Source organism: Nannobrachium achirus (genome assembly GCF_963921795.1).
Source record: "Nannobrachium achirus genome assembly, chromosome: 6".
Taxonomy (NCBI): Eukaryota; Metazoa; Chordata; class Actinopteri; order Myctophiformes; family Myctophidae; genus Nannobrachium; species Nannobrachium achirus.
This window is the reverse complement of record NC_137815.1, coordinates 58531107-58550726: the sequence shown is the minus strand read 5'-3', so window position 1 is coordinate 58550726 and position 19620 is coordinate 58531107. Positions and strand designations below refer to the sequence as shown.

General features: G+C 44.2%; 1 protein-coding gene across 3 annotated transcripts in view; it reads left to right on the top strand.

Moving 5' to 3' along the window:
- Positions 1 to 448: 448 nt before the first annotated feature.
- The window catches only part of LOC308286462 (histone-lysine N-methyltransferase SETD5-like), a 36648-nt gene continuing 17476 nt past the window's right edge, over positions 449 to 19620 (top strand). For 2 of the 3 annotated variants that reach the window (XM_080727492.1, XM_080727494.1), the window contains exons 1-6: positions 449 to 853; positions 14340 to 14601; positions 15702 to 15804; positions 17094 to 17356; positions 18038 to 18096; positions 18464 to 18651. In XM_080727492.1, coding sequence (XP_080583618.1) covers positions 14531 to 14601; positions 15702 to 15804; positions 17094 to 17356; positions 18038 to 18096; positions 18464 to 18651 — 684 coding nt within the window. In that variant the 5' untranslated portion in view covers positions 449 to 853; positions 14340 to 14530. The remainder of the gene's footprint in view (positions 854 to 14339; positions 14602 to 15701; positions 15805 to 17093; positions 17357 to 18037; positions 18097 to 18463; positions 18652 to 19620) is intronic. The other variant, XM_080727493.1, reaches the window with a different exon arrangement.

Sequence of the window (19620 nt, the reverse complement as noted above, 5' to 3'; positions counted from 1 at the left end):
CCACTAAAGAATGAAATTCACGGCAAGATAATCAATTCCACGGCATTTTCATTTAATATCGACCATTTCCCCAAATTTGAAGGCACAGAATATCCGATCTTTGTGTCATATTATCCCCCGAAATCCATCCACATTCGCTGTCTTGCCTGTGTGCCACCACCGGTACACATTGCATGATTGAACTGGCTCTCTGCGTCTGCACCGCTCATCGGCACAAGTTCACGCCCCTCGTTGCGTCGAAAAAAACTAATAACCAATCACATCCTTACAAATCTGTTTCGTGTCTCAACTGACACTTTTCTGACCAATCGTTTGAAAGAGGCTGGACTTCAACTCAAGGCCCGCCCAACGAAGGAGCCCCTGCATGGTCGCCTAGGAAACCCCGTGGCTTGGTTGTGTGTCAGTTTCGCTGCCTGGGACCCGCGGTCGATGCCGGTGAGGAGGGGGATGGGCGCCTCTGCGAATGTAAGGACCCGAGACAGAATCAGAGCCCTATATCAGATAGAGCAGCATATACCCCATTTATAAATATATCGACTGTATATAATATATATATATAAAAAACACTACAATAAATGGATTAAATCACGATGGACCTGTTTTAGACACTCAATGGAAGTGCTGTGCTTGACCAGAACAGGGAATTTAACTTTACGCCCGTGCGTGGGGGACACTGAGAAGTTTGTTTCCTACCCCTGGAGAGGGAGCTACTTTTAAGGGCAAAGGATACAGGACAGACCGAGGCCGAGGTGCGGGCCTAGTCATCTGGCTGGATTTGATGTTGGATTATTCGAGAGACTGCCTATCACACAGGAAACTATATTATTTGTACCGGGTTGGAATGTCTCTTTAGGTGAGTGTTTGAACTTAACATATGTGTACGTGTTAACATGTTTTAACGTTCTGTTGTCTGCAGGCTAAAACATAAATACAACACGCTGACCAATATTTCCAAGCAAGCCAATATTGCCAGCGAGCTAACAACTTAGCCACCTGACTACTACACCTACATTTGAGTTATTTGAACGACTTGGGGGCTTTTACTGTAATCTCTCACAGTTCCAGGTGGGTTTCTTGCTGGCTGATAATGTTCCCATGTCAGGGTCTGCTTAGCAGGGCTGCAGTTGACCGTCTCTCTGGGCTGGACTGGCTCTCCCATGGCTTGGTTTTTGATCAGGTCACCATATCAATGCTTGTCACCTGCCTTGTTCGCCAACCTAGTAGCCACATTATGTCTGATATCAATGTCATGCAACCTTGTTTCACGAAGTCTTTCCACCATACTGCAACAGTTTCCAGGAGTTTTGAGTTTGACTGAAGGTAATATTAGTTCAAGTAATCCAGTTGATGTTATTAACCTCAAATAACTCCCAACTACAGCTTGAATTATTACAAGTAGATATATTTGATCTGTTTGGTTTCAAGACTGTTGCCAACCTACAAATGGCTAGATTGTATTTGACTCTAGTATAGTAAATACCACCTGGTTGGTAGTTAGGACTCTAGGTTTGGCCACGTTTTGAAAATGTTGCTGCAATGCAATGGCCTAACATACCCTACCACCACTGTCAAAACAACACGAGCAACACATTATGCATTTTATTCACCTCAAGCAGCACACTTGTTTGATCTGAGCATGGTATACATGCACCCCCTGGTATTCGGCTTGTTGCATTGGCATACTGGGTTAGGTATATATGAAACTTATTAGGTAACAATTGTAATTATTTTTGTATTAATTGTTCTGTTTACTACAAACTATTAATGTGGCTCTAAGAAACTGTCGAATGTAGGTGGTTTTCTAGAGCATTTGGACATGGACTGGACATGCCAGTAAAGTTGCATTTGTTTATTGGCCTGACCATCTCAGGCTGTTAGCAGACATGGGTAACAATGCTACGCTAGCCGGTTAGCTAACTTTTTGGATGTTTTCCAATTGATTGTGTCCTTACTTAGAGCCAGTATTTTCACAATACAGTCGTCTAATACGTGACATATTTAGAAATCCACCTTAAGTTTTAGATGTTATACGCCATTTGTGATTTTTTTGTACACACACATAGTCTTTTTCGTCGTTTATAGTTAATTGTGTTGATCCATTTGATTGGTTGTTAATGTTCTTGACTTCACTGAGGATCCTGTTGATGGTGGACTGGTGGTGTGTTTTAGGGGTTTTCATTCTGTGTGGGACCCAAACGAACAGATCTGTGGAGTGGTGACTTGCTTTTCTCATTCGTCTTCACCTCCCCCACCTTCCAACCCCCAACCTCTGTGGCGGTTCAACAGAAATGGGTGGTATGTTACTTTGAGGGGAGCTCGCGTTTCCTTTTTTAGACTCCATTTTTTTATTCAACATGTGAGTAGCTGGTAGTGGTGGCATGATTACGGCTTAGTTTCGGCTGAGACCTCTAATCGCCGTTTTTCCCCCGACTCTCGCTTCTCTCTTCATATAAAGCATAACGCTATTTGATAAATCACGAGGTAAACTGCTTTCAGTGACTGAAATTCAGTCACACGTTGACCGAAGTAGCTTTCCTTTAGATCACAATTCTGGTTCCCTTGATTTTTAGTCTCTTATCATAAGGGCTGTTCATTCCAATTCCACTGAGCACTATAGAGCAATATATACAGAAACTATAAAGATATTAGATAAAGATTTATGGTTTAAATTGTCAATTGGATGGCGGAGTCTACACCACAACTACAACAACAATGATAATTTTGAAAGATTTATTTATAGTGTTGCTTGTTGTGAACAGCCCTTTACACAATGTGAATTTTTACTCATCTCTTATTTGGCTGTACTTGCCAACCACCTTCACTGCAATTTAGGAGTGTCAACTACTTTAATGCATCATGGCCATGGCCCACCGTGACTGCCTAGGATTGTATTTCTTTTTTAAACAACTAAGCTACATCTGTCCATCATTCAACTCACTGCTAACATTATTTGCTCCATGGAGACCTGTGCTGTCCGTCCATAGACCACAGCAGAGTTGGGTACAGACTACAGACCTTGTTTTTCCTTTAGCTGACTCTCTCAGTCTCCCTTTTCACACAGCCCTTAGCCCTAGTTTAGCCTGTCTGGCTAGGCCAATGAATGTGCTACCGGATGTGTGACGAACTCTCCAAAACAACTGTTTTGTGACCGATCCTGTGTTTGACGTGTCATTCATATCATTTTTAAGAGGGGTGTATTGTCACTTGCCTTATAAAATTGTTCCTATGTTGTCTCAGTAGGGAAATGAATGCCATGAGCCCTGTAATGTGAATTCTGTATTCTTTGTTTCTCAAGTTGCTATTGCTAAATATCTGTACTTTGACCTGTGATCAGGTCACTGCTCGGGTGTGCTGTAGCTTAACTCAATAAACAAGATATTTCTCTTTAATAAACTTGTATAAGCCGGGAGGCAATTTTATGTGAGCAGCAGAGCACTGTAATTTCTTTTCCTGAGCAGTTGTCGACCTTGATTGGAGAGTGACACCATGGTCAGTTGGGGAGTGTACATCCAGCCACACATGTTTTGGTTGATCTTGAAGCCTCTTGGTATCCAGATTGTAGTGCAGGGGGCCTTGTTTTCATTGGTCAGGGCTCACATTCTCTGAATATATTTCACATCTTTTAATAGCTTGTGTGCAGTGCAGCCTGCCATCCTGGCCACTCATAACCATTGGAAACATGAGCCCCCCAACACTCCCCCTGGCCTGACCCCTTCTTGTTATCTAGAACAAACGCTGTGCTCACTACCAGAGACAAAGACAAGTACACAGCCCCTAAGAAATGATAGGAGAATTTGGGACGCAGTCACAATGGCGTGCTTTCTTAGCTAAACCTACTATACTGGTAGCTGAGAATGCACTGCCTGGCTTGCTGCTGCACTGAGAATAAACCAGCCATATATTATATTCCTTCTCTTTACAGGCCTATCATCAACCAGCCTTATGTTGCGCAACAGTTTAGCATAAAAGTGCTAGGAGTGTCAAGTGAGTATGGCATACTGAATAAAGTCAGTTCACTTACTACTTTGTCTGGTAACATGTCTTTGAGAGCAACACTAGACTGTCCAATAGGCCAAGCTCTGTGTGTGTGTGTGTGTGTGTGTGTGTGTGTGTGTGTGTGTGTGTGTGTGTGTGTGTGTGTGTGTGTGTGTGTGTGTGTGTGTGTGTGTGTGTGTGTGTGTGTGTGTGTGTGTGTGTGTGTGTGTGTGTGTGTGTGTGTGTGTGTGTGTGTGTGTGTGTGTGTGTGTGTGTGTGTGTGTGAGTGAGAGATGTGGAATTCCCCCCAATGTGGGCCTCAGAAAACTTTGGAGATCTGAGGAATGTGCAGACGGGCAAGGTTAGTGTGGCCCAGTTCTTCACTAAGGAAGCATGGATTCTCTTTTTATGCACATTTCATCGACTAACCAAGTGTCCAGTAACATTCCCATTGAAAAATCACTGATGTACAGTTATTATTTTGTGAAGAGATCGAGTCTAGATGAGTCTAGGTTGGGGCTCTTTAAAAATCCTTACCACACCACAGAATTCAAACCGGGTGTGTGTATGTGTGCGCGCGTGTGCACGCCTTGCTTGTACAAGAGGGAGTGAAGCAGGATGCTGGCCCATTTCCAAAAGAGGAAGGCAGGATTCTATCTCAGTGCAGACTGCTCAAGGGGAAAGGGAGAGGGGGATGTTGCTGTGAGGAATAGGAAGAGCGGAGAAAAACGTCCTCTTTTTTAGCTTGCCATTTGCATGCTGATGACACTATCATTAAATGGAGGGCAGGTGTAGCTATTGACATGTTAATGAATCATGATGTGGCATTTGTGTTTTGTTTGTCAGTCAAGTCGGCTGTTGTCAATCTAACTATATGGATAAAGCATAGCATAGAGATGAACTTGAATTTGCATGCACATGAAATCTCACATTTCTAACTGAATGATTGTATGTTGTTGGCCTATTGACCTGAAAGGTCGCTCTCGCCTTTTTAAAAAGCATTATGAATTTCATCTGGGCCATGCAATTTAGTGTGCTCTTTAACAGTTTTATTTTCACGACAGCAGAACGCGTGGCATTCGTACTTGTACTTTATTTATTCCATCGCGTTTTTGCTTGTGCCCCTGTTCTGTTATCATTCCCTTTCTGTTCTGTTATCATTCCCTTTCCTTCTGATTCAACCCTATCTTCAGCAGCTTCTCTACGTTGTGTGTGTGTGTGTGTTGCTGGCTGGCTTGTACAATGGGGTTAAAAACAAGTCGCTGTGACGCCTGCCTCTTTAGTGCCCTCCTATTGGCTCAGATGCTCTGGAGCTGGTCCAATGGGGTGCGTTGATTTCTCAGCACAGCCTCTGCACAGGGGGAGCAGTGTTGCAGAGTGCTCTGCTGGGTAATTCTGTTTTGTGCCGAGAAGCAAGGCTTCTTGGGAGAATAATGGAGGAGGAGGAGGAGGAGGAGGCTGGGAAAAAAACAAGGCTGGGAGAGGCAGCCGAGCTACGTAATCATCTCTCTCTCTCTCTCTCTCTCTCTCTCTCTCTCTCTCTCTCTCTCTCTCTCTCTCTCTCTCTCTTTCCTAATGTCCTTTCTTTCTTTCCTTTTTATTGCACCCTCATGTTCTGTCCTTCACTCTTTTCTCTCTCACTATGAAGCTCCCTCTCTGCCTCTCTCTCAGAGAGAACATGGTCTTCTTTTGGTAGCTAGCCAAATGTTAGTGCAGGGGGAAAAAGCATTGCTGTGAGAGTTTCCTCCTTTGAGAAGAAGAGGCAGCCATTTTAGGTTTTTACCAATTCTACCCACCCTATAAGACCTGTCTGTCTCCCCTGTGTATTGCCAACAGTAAAGTAAAGGAGGTGAAGCTGAACATGGTAAGATCAGCTTTGTGCTAGGTGACACGAAAGACGATCATCCATGATCTGCCTCATACTTGCAGTGTCCCCAAAACACGACGATTGAAAAAACTGCAGGCACATTTCTGAGCTTGTTTGCTCAAAGGGTGTTGTCAGAAGGGGGAGGGGAGCAAATAAGGAAATAGGAATGAAGAAAAACAACCCAGGAGAGCTTAATTTGCACCGATGTCAAGCCACCCACCTCACCCTTTCATAGTCAGCTACCCTATTTTATGATGCAAGACAGCAGCGTTAAAAGACAAAAACAAAAGGGGAAATTGCCAGTGCCAAGTCTTTCCTGTGTTCCCAAGCCTACCCCCTTCAGACTCCCGTCACCTGGAGCCAAAAGGTTTCCTATTAGGGAAGAGAGGGATAGGATTTTTTGATTATTTTCTTTTAGTTACTGGTACCCCATTTCATTTCATAAAGCTTTGGGTTCAGTCATGCAACCTCTACAAACGGGTTGAAACTTGAATGGCACACTGCCTGTGAACCTTTTGAACCCAGATTTGTTTCCTCACCAAAACCTGGCCGTTGTTCAAAGCACCATTTTGGTACAATAAAATCCCCCTCCTTTTCTTTTCCTATGTTCATCCAGTGATTAGGAATCGGAACTCCCCCCCCATGCATGTACACACACACTATTTAATTTCCTGACCTCTAACCACAGGCCTGTGTGAGAATGAGAGAGAGAGAGAGAGGGAGAGAGAGAGAGAGAGAGAGAGAGAGAGAGAGAGAGAGAGAGATACACGTAGGTAGGTAGCAGGAGAGAGTGAGACAACAGAAGCTACAGCGATTCAAAATGGCTGCACAGCCTCAGTGTCTCTTTTTCTCTCCTCCTTTCCTGAGTGACACCTCCTAATATTGTGTTAGCACACGTCTGTGTACGTGTTGTGCTGTTGAGTGTTGCGTCGAGGTGGAGCCAGAGCCCTCTGTCCCTCGGCCAAAAGAGGAAATGGAAATGTCATGTAAATGTGTTTGTCATGCAGTGTCACGTGATGAAGAGACAACCAGGAGGGCTGGCTCTGCTGTCTCTTATGCCAGTGCAGCAGCTTATCTAAAAAACATTTTTCCTCATTCATTTCCTCATTGTCTCCACCAGGCTGAAAGGCATGGCTGAGATTATGTTTTCTCACCCCTGTCCGTGCGTGTCCGCGTGTGTGTCCGGCTGTCCGCGTGTCCTTCTGTCTGTGAACAGCTAATCTCTGCCACCGTTGGCACGATGGCAGCGAAACTGTACACGCACACTCCCTGGGTGCCAGAGCAGAACCTTTCTTACCGATAGGAGTACTTTTGTGTAATGGAAAATGTAGGTATTTTTATGTGGTGCGGTGTAGTGTGGTGCTAAAGCTGCAGTGTAAAAGGGGCTAAACTAAGGGTACCCAACAATGCAACCTATCACTTTAATATGGTGGTACCCCTTTTTTCTCCTTCTGTAGTTCTTTGGTTAGCCCTGCAGTTGCGTCAGTCACGGCCAGGTGTTCAGTAGCAGGGCAGCCAGCTCTGTTGTTGTTGTGACTTGGTGGGGGATTGCAAGTCAGACGGGGCTAGCCCAAACAGGCAGCGCTAGCGAGCTCATACCTCCCTTTCCTTCCCTACGTTACTTCGGAGCTGCGCACAGACAGTGGCTGATCCGTTTGCTCTGAAACAGATGATTGATTTTGTGTCACGCTGGCCCTTCTGTCCACCTCTCTCCCTGTCCCGTCCCGTCCCGTCCCCCTCCTCTATGGCACCCGCTAGGCCTTTGTTTTCCATTGTGTCTCTCTCATCCACGGTCTGGTCCCGGTCCATTCAGGCAGCTGGACATTGTTGTGTTAATAGGAGGGCCGCACTGCGCTCCCAGGACGCTTGACCGCTCGGCATGAGTCTGAGAACAGACCCATCATCATGGCTACAATTAAAAAAATAATAAGAAGAGGGTGTAGTGATGATATAACCCCTGAAATGGTCCCTTGAAATAAGTGTGTCGGTGGATATGGTATTGCTCATTCACATAATTGTTCTTTACATAAAGGCCGATAAATATACCCTTCCATCAGCCTACCTATGTGTTCACAATTCTAAGTAGCACACAAAAGGAAGTTTTACTGCAGAAAGATGTCTTTGTGTCATTAGTCAGAAAGGCCGCCCACACATTCTGAGTCTGACATGTGGGGAAAGCTTTTAGCCGGCTGTTCTGATCCAGTATCTGCCGCAGACGGGTCTTGCGCTGTGTAATTGTTTGGGGGCCAAGGATTGGGCTGCTGTGGGAAGCTATGGTAGTCTGCCCAAAGCAGGCAGCTGGTAGTTTGTGTCTTTTGGAGAGCACTGGAAAGAAAACTCAGTTCAGATAGAGATGCTACACTGCTCTTTTAGGTACAGCCTTCTATGTATGTGGTCTATTGTAATGTTTGAGAAAATGTTTATTTATTTATCATTAATTAATTTTTGGAGCTGTGTGCAGCTCCCTATACGTGGCTGTGTGGGTCTGTCTGTCTGTCTGTGTGTCTGTGTGTGTGTATGTAGCCTGAACTTCCTAAACTTCGGCACGCCACTAGTCCCACAGTTTTGCCACCACACACTCGCGCCATATGTCAAATCGACCGGCTTACTCGGGAATCGTGGGCTATTACTTTTCTAAGAGAAAGGTTCTATCGTTTAATTGATATTAATTTATTAGTGAATTAATTTTCCCCATTGACTTATAATGGGAATCGCAAAAACTCACATTCAATTATTTGTCTCTCGCAAACCATAGGGGCTAGAGTTTCAAGACTTGGAGAGGAGGTTCATAATGATTTCAAGGATTAAATAAAAAATAATTGTGTCATTTGGCCGCATGGTGGCGCCATAACACCCCACTTTACGTTTTGGCCTGTAACTCTTGAACCGTAGGTCGGAAAATTAAAAATATTTTTTCCCTGGATTCCTTGGGTCATGACGCATCTCCCCATATAGGCCACGCCCATTTGCGCCATGATAGATTTTCCGCCATCTTGAATTTTCTCCAAAACGCACTTTTTGCTCCTTTTCCTACATATTTTCTTCAAATGTCACAAAAATCGGTACACATGATCCACACACACACACACACACACACACACACACACACACACACACACACACACACACACACAGCTCCACTTCACACGGGTGTGATTTTTAATACAAGAATTAGTATAGAATAAATACATTGTAAAGAATAAATGAGGCTGCCTGTGCAAGCATCCTCCTCACTATCAGTGTTCAGTCACCACAGGATCGCAGCAGCACATCCAACATGTTTTGTTTTATCATTTTTTATTTTTTATGTAAACCTGTGTTAGTCTTCCAGATTGTTCTTACTATAATCAAAATTAGTTGTTTACCCCTTTCCACAAGACAAGGGATGGTTTGCAGATGTGAATGAAAGCTTGAATGTGTTGGGTTTGGCAGTAGCACCCTTGTGATTGTGAAATTGTGAATGTTTTTTCCGAGTTGAGAATTGTGAATAAGATCTCAAATGAGACATCTTTTTTTCTGCGGCCATCCACATTTGTAGTGAAGCCAGGGCATATTGATTTGTCTGTGCTTCATATTCAATTTCCTCCCCCTGTATCTCAGCGACTGCGAGTGCAACTCAACATTCACGGAGACCAGGAGAGGCAGATATTTTCATATCCTGCTGTGTGTGTGTGTGTGTGTGTGTGTGTGTGTGTGTGTGTGTGTGTGTGTGTGTGTGTGTGTGTGTGTGTGTGTGTGTGTGTGTGTGTGTGTGTGTGTGTGTGTGTGTGTGTGTGTGTGTGTGTGTGTGTGTGTGTGTGTGTGTGTGTGGAGGGGGAGGGGGAGGGGGGGTCTTCGTAGACGTGATGCGTTGTAGAGTCCTCAGTCCTGCATATATTATACAGTATGTGTGTGTATTGTTCAAATTCTTTACCTCTTGATTTGACTTTATTGATTTTACTTTAACTGATCCCCCCCCCCCCCCCCCCCCCCAGAAGACGATGGTATGACAAAACTAGATTTTAAATGGTATTTGTTGTAATGGTACTGTTGTCACAAAATATATTTCGCACCTGTTACAAGATTCGTAATAAATAAAAATGTGGAAAACCTACTTGTACCATAGACCCACTCGCGTTTCAGTGTTCGTATAAGAAGCTGTTCAGATGCGAGGGAGAAAAACTCTGAATTGTGTGTGTGTGTCTTCCACTGTGTGTCTCTCAGGGGAATGCATTATCTGCTTCTAACCTTCTGTCTTATTGGCTAGTAGCACAGCAAGGTCATTGAGCCAGCAGCAGTAGTAGTTGGTGAATGACATGCTGCCTTAGGCTATTTCCCTGCTCCCTCTCTGTTACTTCGGGGGGTTTCCCAGTGGAAAAAACCCTGTCCTCTACACCTATATTGAATGAGTAGGCCTATACGCTTATGTTCTCCTGTTTCAGTCATTCTTTCAACTCTGTTTGCCTGTATAGAGTGGTTAGCTAAAATACTCTCTCTCTCTCTCTCTCTGTGTCTCTCTCTCTCTCTGTGTGTGTGTGTGTGTGTGTGTGTGTGTGTGTGTGTGTGTGTGTGTGTGTGTGTGTGTGTGTGTGTGTGTGTGCGTGTGCGCGTGCACACACCTGCTTATCTATGCCTACTGCCTACCTATTTTTATTCTATTTCAGTACTTTATTTTTGTCTGCCAAGCTAGGTTAGGCGTGGCGTTCTCTCTCGCGCTCTGTACGTGAGTGGCTGTGCATTTGCTTGTGTGTTGGAATTGTTTGTCGGTCCCTCTCGAGGTGACGACACGCATACGCTATAACACCCTGCGGACTCATTTATACATACTCAAATATGAAAAGGAATCAGATAATTTTATCGGAGGGTGAGGGTGGTGGTACAAGGGGTGCTGAGCAGCACAGCATCTCAAGAGAGTTGTGTTGAAGGAAGTGAGAGAGAGATAGTTGGCAGAGGGAGCAAGTATGAGAGAGAGGATCTGCTGTGCCGTTTTGTGTGCGTGCGTGTGTGTGTGTGTGTGTGTGTGTGTGTGCGCGCGTGTGTGTGTGTGCATATTTGTGTGTCCTCAGGCTGCTCTCCAAAATGGCCTCTCTTCTAGTGGAAGTGAAAAGACTTTGTTGAGCCTGCTGGTAATATGAGCCCCGTATTCATGGTCAGAAGAGCAAGCAAGGAAGGGAGGGAGCTAGGGAGGTAAAGAAAGGCTTTCCTTCTTCGGAATTTACCTCCTCGGTACACCGTCTGTCTGTCTTGGAAGAGGCCCAAATAGTGAACTCCCTTTGTGGGCCAGAGTAGGGAACTCAGTAGCTCTATTTTGGTGAGGCATGGATCGCCCACACGGCTAATAACCAGCCAAGTGACTTTTCATAAGAACCGGCTCTGGTTGGACACATTGCACTTTGATGCTATCTTGGGTTATGTGTCACCGTTGTTAACCCTTTGTATTGACCCTCCATTTCCAAGCATGTTGCATAATCAGTCTCTTTGTCTCTTTCCCCCAGTTAACAAACTGGAGGTCTATGCGGAACAGCGGAAGCTAGTTAGGCACAATTAGAATTGGACGGTGTGATCACGATATTTATGCAGATTAGGCATGTTCCGATTGGCGATTTAACACTCACAGATGGAAGGGAAAATTAATAGTGTTTTCTTTTGCCGAAGGAGGGCCATTTATTAACATTTAAATAACACGAGCAATGTTGTGAATCTGGTGATATTAGTTTGCATCTACTTTCTCCATAACGTTACTCTACACTCCATAGTTAATCTTATGGATATGACGACGGAAGCTTATTTAGTCCAATAATTAACGTTTATTATACTCTCGAATAACAAGTCTCATAAATCTTAGTTTCCATCTCTGCAAGCAACAGGTCTAAGTCTGTCTCAAAAGCAAAACATGATACCGTCGGAATTGCGTAATGTAAGTGACAACCACCACAGTGCTGCTGATGTTATCACTGATTTCTAATGGCCACAAATCACGATAGGAAAATGGCAAGTATCACCTGAGCCTAATAGGGAGTAGGGACCATACATAATTCTGAAATGTAGCTCCATGTTCTAAATGTGTGTTATTTCCCAAAATTGGATTTAAAAATAACACACATTAATGTAAAACCAATGGAGAATGATAAGGGAGATTGTTTTGGTGAATTATAGCTTTATAGATACAGTTGGATATAAGGAAAAGAGGAACTTTCACAACATCTTCCAAATAAGTGTAATAATATATACAGGACATTGGAGATTAGGGGTGCTGGAAAAACACGATTCGAACTCGAATCGATTTGAAACTAAAATCATTTTTTATTAGATATTATATTATTAGATTTTTTTAAAGATTTTTTTATTAAGATTTTTTATGAGATATTATGTTGTGTTTGTACAAGTTAAAAGAATGTGTGCAAGCATGAATAAATCATACATGCTGTCTTGGATTTACCTTTGTGTGTTTACATTATTTCAATAGGTTGATAAAACCTTTACAATTATAAAAGCTACATAAATATACTGTGCTTTAATGCCAGCAGACTGGAGTAGATCCTGATATCCTATGAATTGAATATAGAATCGTTTTGAATCGAGAATCGTTTTTAAATCGCAAAATAATCGTTTCTGAATCGAATCGTTTGGATTTGAAAGAATCGAAATAAATCGAATCGTGACCCCAAGAATCGAATCTGAATTGTGGGGTACCCAAAGATTTGCAGCCCTATTGGAGATTTGATGTACTGCCCATGCAGGCTAGTCATAAAGTGGTACAACGGTTCAAAAAATAGTTTTGTCAGATCCTGGTATATGACTTTGTTTGTGCGTGTTTTGTCAGTGGTGTGTGAAGCAGGCAGCAGCACACCTCACCTTTTCCCTCAGTGTCCAGCTTGAGAGGCACTCCCTTAGATTAACTTAATAAAGCATGTGTCATGTATTTTTGCTTACCCCAATGTGTCTGTCTCTACTAGAACCAGGCTGCTGTTCTGTGTGTGAGTTACAGCGAGCATGGTGAACTGACCTTGACATTATTGGAAGTCTCCAGCCCTGCTATGGTTGCCTTGGCAGTGGATAGTGAGATTGGCAGCCAGCTCGTAGCTAGGGGTACTACAACAGAAATGTCATGCATCTTGACGCCACTGCTGTGCATAGTTTCTCCTCGTAAACCATTGTAATCGTCTATGTCTCGCAGGCTTTTGGGCAGGCTGTTTTCTTTTTTCGAGGGGTGGGGGGAGGGTATGTCAGGCTCTTCTTTTTCTCAGTATTGTACTCTCGATGTTCTGTTGTGTAAGAGGTAACCACAGACTTTTGGCCCGGTGTTGTAGTGAAAGTGAACGTCACATTTGTGTGTGTGGGACCGTGCATGTATGCGTTTGGCCGGAGGATGACCTCAGTTCGCTCCAAGCCAAGTCGTCTTCCTCAGCGAGCGTGTGAAAGGAGCACGGAAAGCCCTGTTCCTCCTTTTTGCAGCTGGAGTTGGAGCTCGCTAGCTGCGCGTCTGCCTGAGAGGATGAGTGAGTGAGCGAGCGAAGGACAGCGACAGAGAGAGAGATTGGAGCGAGGAGTGTGGGTCAGTGTTCCAGCAGTGCACGATCACATGACACGGGCCTAGCCTCATGCTGGATGACTCACCCCTCTGGGCTGTCTGGGAGAAAAGGCTACCCCCGCTGGTTCTCGTTGGTACTGCATCATCTAAGATACAGGCCCAGTATTTGGGGAGGGGGGTGGGGGGGTTGTTTTTCTGGCCTCTGAATAGTTTTCCATTGTTACCGGAAACCTCTGTATGGATAAGAGATGCTCCTATTGCTCTTTGTCTTGTATCATAGCTCTCCTTTCCACATTCTTGGAAATGAGAGCTAAAAAGCTCCCCGATACCCCACATAGAAAAGCTTCTTTGTCAATGTGACTCAGCAAATTTGGATCACTAAGGATATTAGGATGTTTGCCCATGTACATTTATGGTCATCCAGATTGTATGGACTGTTTCCCTGTCAGCTGTTCTTCAGCTGAAGCAGTCATTGTGTAATGGGGCTGGCAATTTGGCGTTTGTAACTTTCTATCTAGTCTAGATGTTGGTTTCAGATTAGTGAGGCGTTAAAACAATTGATCGCTTGTCCAAAGACACGTTTTCTGCTTTTGACATTTGACTAGTAAGCTACAAGACTCTGAAGCCTGAATACTTCTTTTAATGTTATTAATTCATGAATCTGTATTATTTATTGATAATTTGAAACCAACTGTACCTGTCTTGGTGATGGCCATGGTTCGTAGACATACTAATTACTGATCTAGCAGCACATTGTACCCTTATAAATTAGACCTGTTGCTGCTTTAACCCATGCATCGGTATAATACTGCCTCTAACAAAGTCTGGCACCTCATGAAATGAAACCAAAATGCTTGGAAAAGAGCAGTGAAAGCGCAGTGTTGTTTGTCCTGCCACACAACTCATGCTGCTTGCTTCTATGATATTTTGCCTAAAACCCTCAGCCTGTGCGTGTAAAACTAATAGTCTCTCATCCTGTACTTCCAGGTCTCCCCATGTCCGTGAGCCGTGGGCTGCGGCTCAGCGGCGCCCCACCCCTGGAGTGGTCTGTCGCTGCGGTTGGGACTCCGTGACCCCCAACCCCCACCCCCCCCTCCCCATCCCTTCCCTCCCCTCTCCCCCTCCCCTCCCCCTCTCCCCTCTTCCCCCCACTCCCTCGCGTCGCTGTGCTGGACGTCATGAGCATAGTAATCGCGTTGGGAGTCACCACACCTGAAACGTCTTACTCAGATATGGCTGCTGGATCAGAGTGAGTATATCCTACCTAGCTCTGGCTGCTGGAGTGGGGTGGGGTGGGGCGCAGTTGTTATGAAATCTCGCTTTACAGGCTGTAGGGGTTGTGTGCGTAATGTTGAACATTCTACTGCCTGGCTGCCAGTATATTGTCTACACCAGTGCCTTAATAGAAGGTTGGAAGGTTTTATCTCCACAAAACCTGTTTGTCCTCTGTGTGAGGATAGTCTGCCCTGGAGGGACGAGAAGAAGAAATTAGAAGTGTACTTGATCAGTGTCTACCAGGCAGAGATAAATGAAAGTCGAAGGATTTAAACTGGCAGGCAGGGTTGGTAGTATACAAACTAAAAAAGGTTGTCTGGATTCTCTGGAATACAGAACCCCTCTAAAATAGGGCGTTGACCCCTATGTAATGAAGGGAGACCTTATCGGGTCTCCACATCAGGGCCTTGCTGGGCTGAGCAGTGTCTGAGGAAATAGCCCCAGACAGTCTAAGTAGGACCAGGCGCTGCCACCATGGAGGTGAGCCTGGTGACGTGATTTGAGGTCTCGTGGAATGCAGCTAGCTGGTATAGGTTTCCCTCTTCTCCAACCCCCTCCCCATACTTCTCTCCTCTACCCCCCCCCCCCCCCCCCAACTCATTTGTGGCTCTGCTTGTTTTCTCCTATTCCCTAGCTGTAGCCAGGGGAATCTAAATTGAGGTGAAAATGGGCATTGCCCGACATGAAGAAAATCTCAGATCTCGCATGTAACAATTTCTTGTTTGGATTGTTCTGACATTTGAGCTTACTTCAGCACTACAGAGGGCTGTAGTCCGTTAACTGAAGGCAAGGTTGTGCTCTCTGACCAGACCTCAGCTAAAAGGGCAATGGCAGTTGCATAACATAATGGCGGCCCACATTCCATTTCCTGAATTGTGTTTCTCCCAGGCTCCCTCTGGACAAGATGTTTTGAGTTGTGCTGCCATCTAGTGGCCAACTGCAGGTTGTGTCTGTGTTGTGAATTCCCTTTTCTTGCTAAGTTGTTTACATTGTAGTTGCAGTCATTGAGCAGCTTATTCATTGACCACCGACCACATATTGTTTTGTTCATCAATTTTCTTTTCTCTCTCCCAGCCCTGAGTCAGTGGAAGCTAGCCCTGCCGTGAATGAGAAAAACTACAACAACCAGAGCTGTGGGAGCGCCCAGAGTCATGGTTACCGGGGACTACCATATGCTGTGAGTTTACACGTCGCTTTGAACCTTCAAATGCAACTGCTTGTGCATGTGGATATTGACGGATTAAGGTTGACTAATGCAACAAACATCACTGGCATTTAAACTATTCTAACAAAATATATCGGAAATGTCCTTGTTTAGACTAGAGCACTAAATACACCTCTAACTTCCCCACCTTTGGCAGAAATAACTCATGTAGACTCCATTTCTAAGAGTCTCTGATGTCAACTGGGAGGAATTTCTACCCACTCTCTTTACACAACTACAGCCGTGTGCTGTCGGAGGGCTTTCTGTTTCTGGCATGCTGTAATCGGGTCAAGTCAGGCTGTAGAATAAGAGTCTCAATGTTTTTTAGAGGATCAAGATGTTGGCTTTGCCTCTGTCTTTATAACCCCCGCTTGGTTCTCTGAACCATTATTGAATTCGAATTGTTTTGAATCATTGGCTTGTTGTAAGATAATATTTCAGTTCAGTCCATTTCTTTTCAAATAGCTTCACATGCTCGTCAAGCTGCCTCTGTGAAATTCATGGTAGACTGATGACAAGCAGGCAGGGCCCTGGGGCAGGAGATGCTGTTAGAACCCTTGATGTTACTTTGTAGTTCTTGGAGACCATTTTAGCGCCTGGACTGAAGTTTGCGTAACAGCCTGTCCTACATAGACTTGCCAGTGGTCTAGAATCAATATTGTTCCAATTATTTGCACCTGCTTTGGCGCACCTGATTCTAATTATAGCCCCTTGATAGGATGACAAAGGTTCAGCAACTTTTCTTCATGCCCACATAACAGTGATTGCATTTATCATGGCTTCAATTGCATAAATGATTGAAGTGATTTCTGATTTAGTTTTTTACAGTAGCATTTTGCAATCCAAGTTATAGTATTCAATTGATTGAGATAAACACTGTATTCTTTGTATTTGTTTCAGCTGGCTGACTGGCTATGCTGTATTCATACATACTGTACATAGTTTACATACATGCACACATGTCAGAGGTAGAAGCAGCGAGCACCGCTTACAAAATGTGAAAGTGGGTATATAATGTCATTTTAAAATAATATACAGTCTTATTGCCCACAACAAATAAGAGCTAGTGTTGACAGTGTCTCATGAATGACATGGCGGCACATACAGGTGACGATCCTCTGTGATCGCAGCACGTTAAAACTGCCCTTTATTAACAGCTGTACTGTTTCGTATGCCTTCCTTTGCCCTCATTTTCATTCGTCTCCATTTTTCGTTTTCCCTTTTTTTTGTTTTTGGTTGCCTGAACACCCCGTTGTTTGAAGATGCAACAGTCTTCCGTTGTGTGTTGTCAGGATCACAACTATGGCGCGCCCCCTCCCCCAACCCCGCCTGCCTCCCCGCTCTCCCAAACCATCATCCCCCGCATGGAGCTCAATGGTGTGGCGCGCGACCCCCGCTACCGCCACGACAACGAGGACAACTCGGCGGACAGTGACAGCTCCTCCGAGGACGACGGCACTGTGGCCGGCTGGTGTCACTGCAGCCTGACGCAGGACGGCCTGCTCATCAAGTGTGAAAGCTGCAGGTCAGCCTCTGCCTCCGTGGCTCTGTGAAATGCCTTACCATGGTGAATTACTGCAGTGGTTCTCAACCTGTGTGTCGCCACATGATTCTTTTTTTGGGGGGGAGAGTGTGGGTAGGGCTGTCACGATTATGACATTTTACATGACGATTAATTTTCTCTCAAATAATTGCGATTAACGATTTAATTGTGTTTTTGTCGTTGACGATTACATTTCTGTTTGGCTTTTAGGCTTTGAAGTTGCACATGGTAGATATGACATATTTGACAACTTTATACTTAAAAAAGAACATTGATAGTGGAAATAGCCGATCTACAAGCGATGCGACGCGTTGTGAGCTTGTAGATCTGCTATTTCCACTATTTTTGACTGGAAACGATTATGACGATTATGAAAAATAATCACGATTATGTCAAATAATCACGATTAGACGATTATATAATAATTGTGACAGCCCTAAGTGTGGGGCAGATAACAGTGAGGCAACAGTCTGAGGACTTTTGTAATACATCAAATAAAAGTTCAAATATGATTTATTATGGGGGGGGGGGGTCACCCCGGGGGGGGGGGGGTCACCCCCTGAAAGGTTGGGAACCACTGAATTACTTGGTTTTCTGAACAGTTTGACTGTTTAACTGTTGATGGATTTTTTCCCCCCTCCTTCTTTTCCTTTTCCATGGTAGGGGACTGGACAGGAGGAAAGGTGCAGAGGGCCAACGACGGAAACCAGAGAATGTCTCAGGTACAGCTGAACATTACATTTATTGTATTTTCGTATTGCCTTTTATTATTTTAAATACACCTAAAATACATTTCAATCAAATACAACTACTTTGAAATTTTTACTTTGGAGAGTAAATATGTACAACAAAACAATTCTTTTTAGTAATAAAAGTAATACACAAATACTAGTTAATAGTTACCAGTCCACTATATTGGAATGGTAATGGCATTTTATACCTTATGTGTAGAGCACATAACTAGAGAGAGCTAGACAGAGCCAATTTCACCCACAATAACCTGGTACTGAAACCTGAACAGTAATGCCGGGCAAGCTGCCTGTGTACACATCGTCGTTGATGTGCTCTCTTTCAATCTTATGTCCATAGTCGGGGAGAGCAGTGCGACAGAGAGTGGCGACGAGGAGGTGTCGCCCTCTACAGTGTCGTACACGGCCACGCAGCACACGCCTACCAGCATCACACTCACGGTCAAACGTGTGAAGAGAAACAAGTCCAAGAAGAGGAAGAAGAGCACGGAGAAGACCCGCGGAACGCCCAAGAGCAAGAAGGTCAAGGTGTGTGCATGACTACAGGCAGATACCTAAGACCTATACATTGGCATGGTGCAACACCACATTCAGTGTTCTTTCGTATGTTTAGACTGTTATTCTATTCTCAGACCTGCAAACTGCTGTAAATTAACACCTTACACAACGGGTTGCTTCACGATGCAAAAGAAAAGCGCAAAGTAAATCTGCAGCGTTAATTCAACTCTGAAAGTGTTAAGAGTTTCACAGTACATTTTTACACCATTTAGCAATTTTGAACCCTTTTCAATGAGTCCCAGCGCCCACATGCGACAAGCCCATCCAAAAACACCATTAGTTATAATAATGATAAAAATGCATCATAGAGCTTCTATCTTGGTACTCAAACAGCAATTTTTAACCCTTTTCAATGAGTCCCAGCACCCACATGCGACGAGCCCACCCAAATACCTGTATTTCTATCTCAAACAATTGTATCTGATGGTGTCAACTACATGAAAGAGGAACCCTTTCAGAATTAATCAAACTTAGGGATGCAGACAAAAACAGACAGATTATTACACAACGAAGTGGGCTTTCTAACAGTCATTGTAAACATTTGGCGCTTGTTTTTGATTTCAAGATGTGGTGTTTACAATGTAGTGTAAGTGTTACCGGTAAAAATATAATTCGTCCCCTGGACACATTGATGGTCAGTTTCCTGTGTTCTTCCCGGTTATTTCATGTCCCAGATGCAGGACGGGTAGTATTCAACATCAGTGCAATAAAACAAATGTTTATATTAAATCTAAATAAATAGAGGCTACAAAAAAGTGAAAAGAATAGATTAACTGGGAAAGGCAAGTCTAAAAAGGTGGGATTTAGGCTTTGCAGTGCGTTACACAGAGAGGGGCTGGCAACTGAGAAAACCTTGTCAACCCAGGTTCAGCGCTTGGTCCTGAGGATTTCGAGGAGTTTGGCGTCACTGGACCTGAGGGAGTGGGAGGGGACATGATG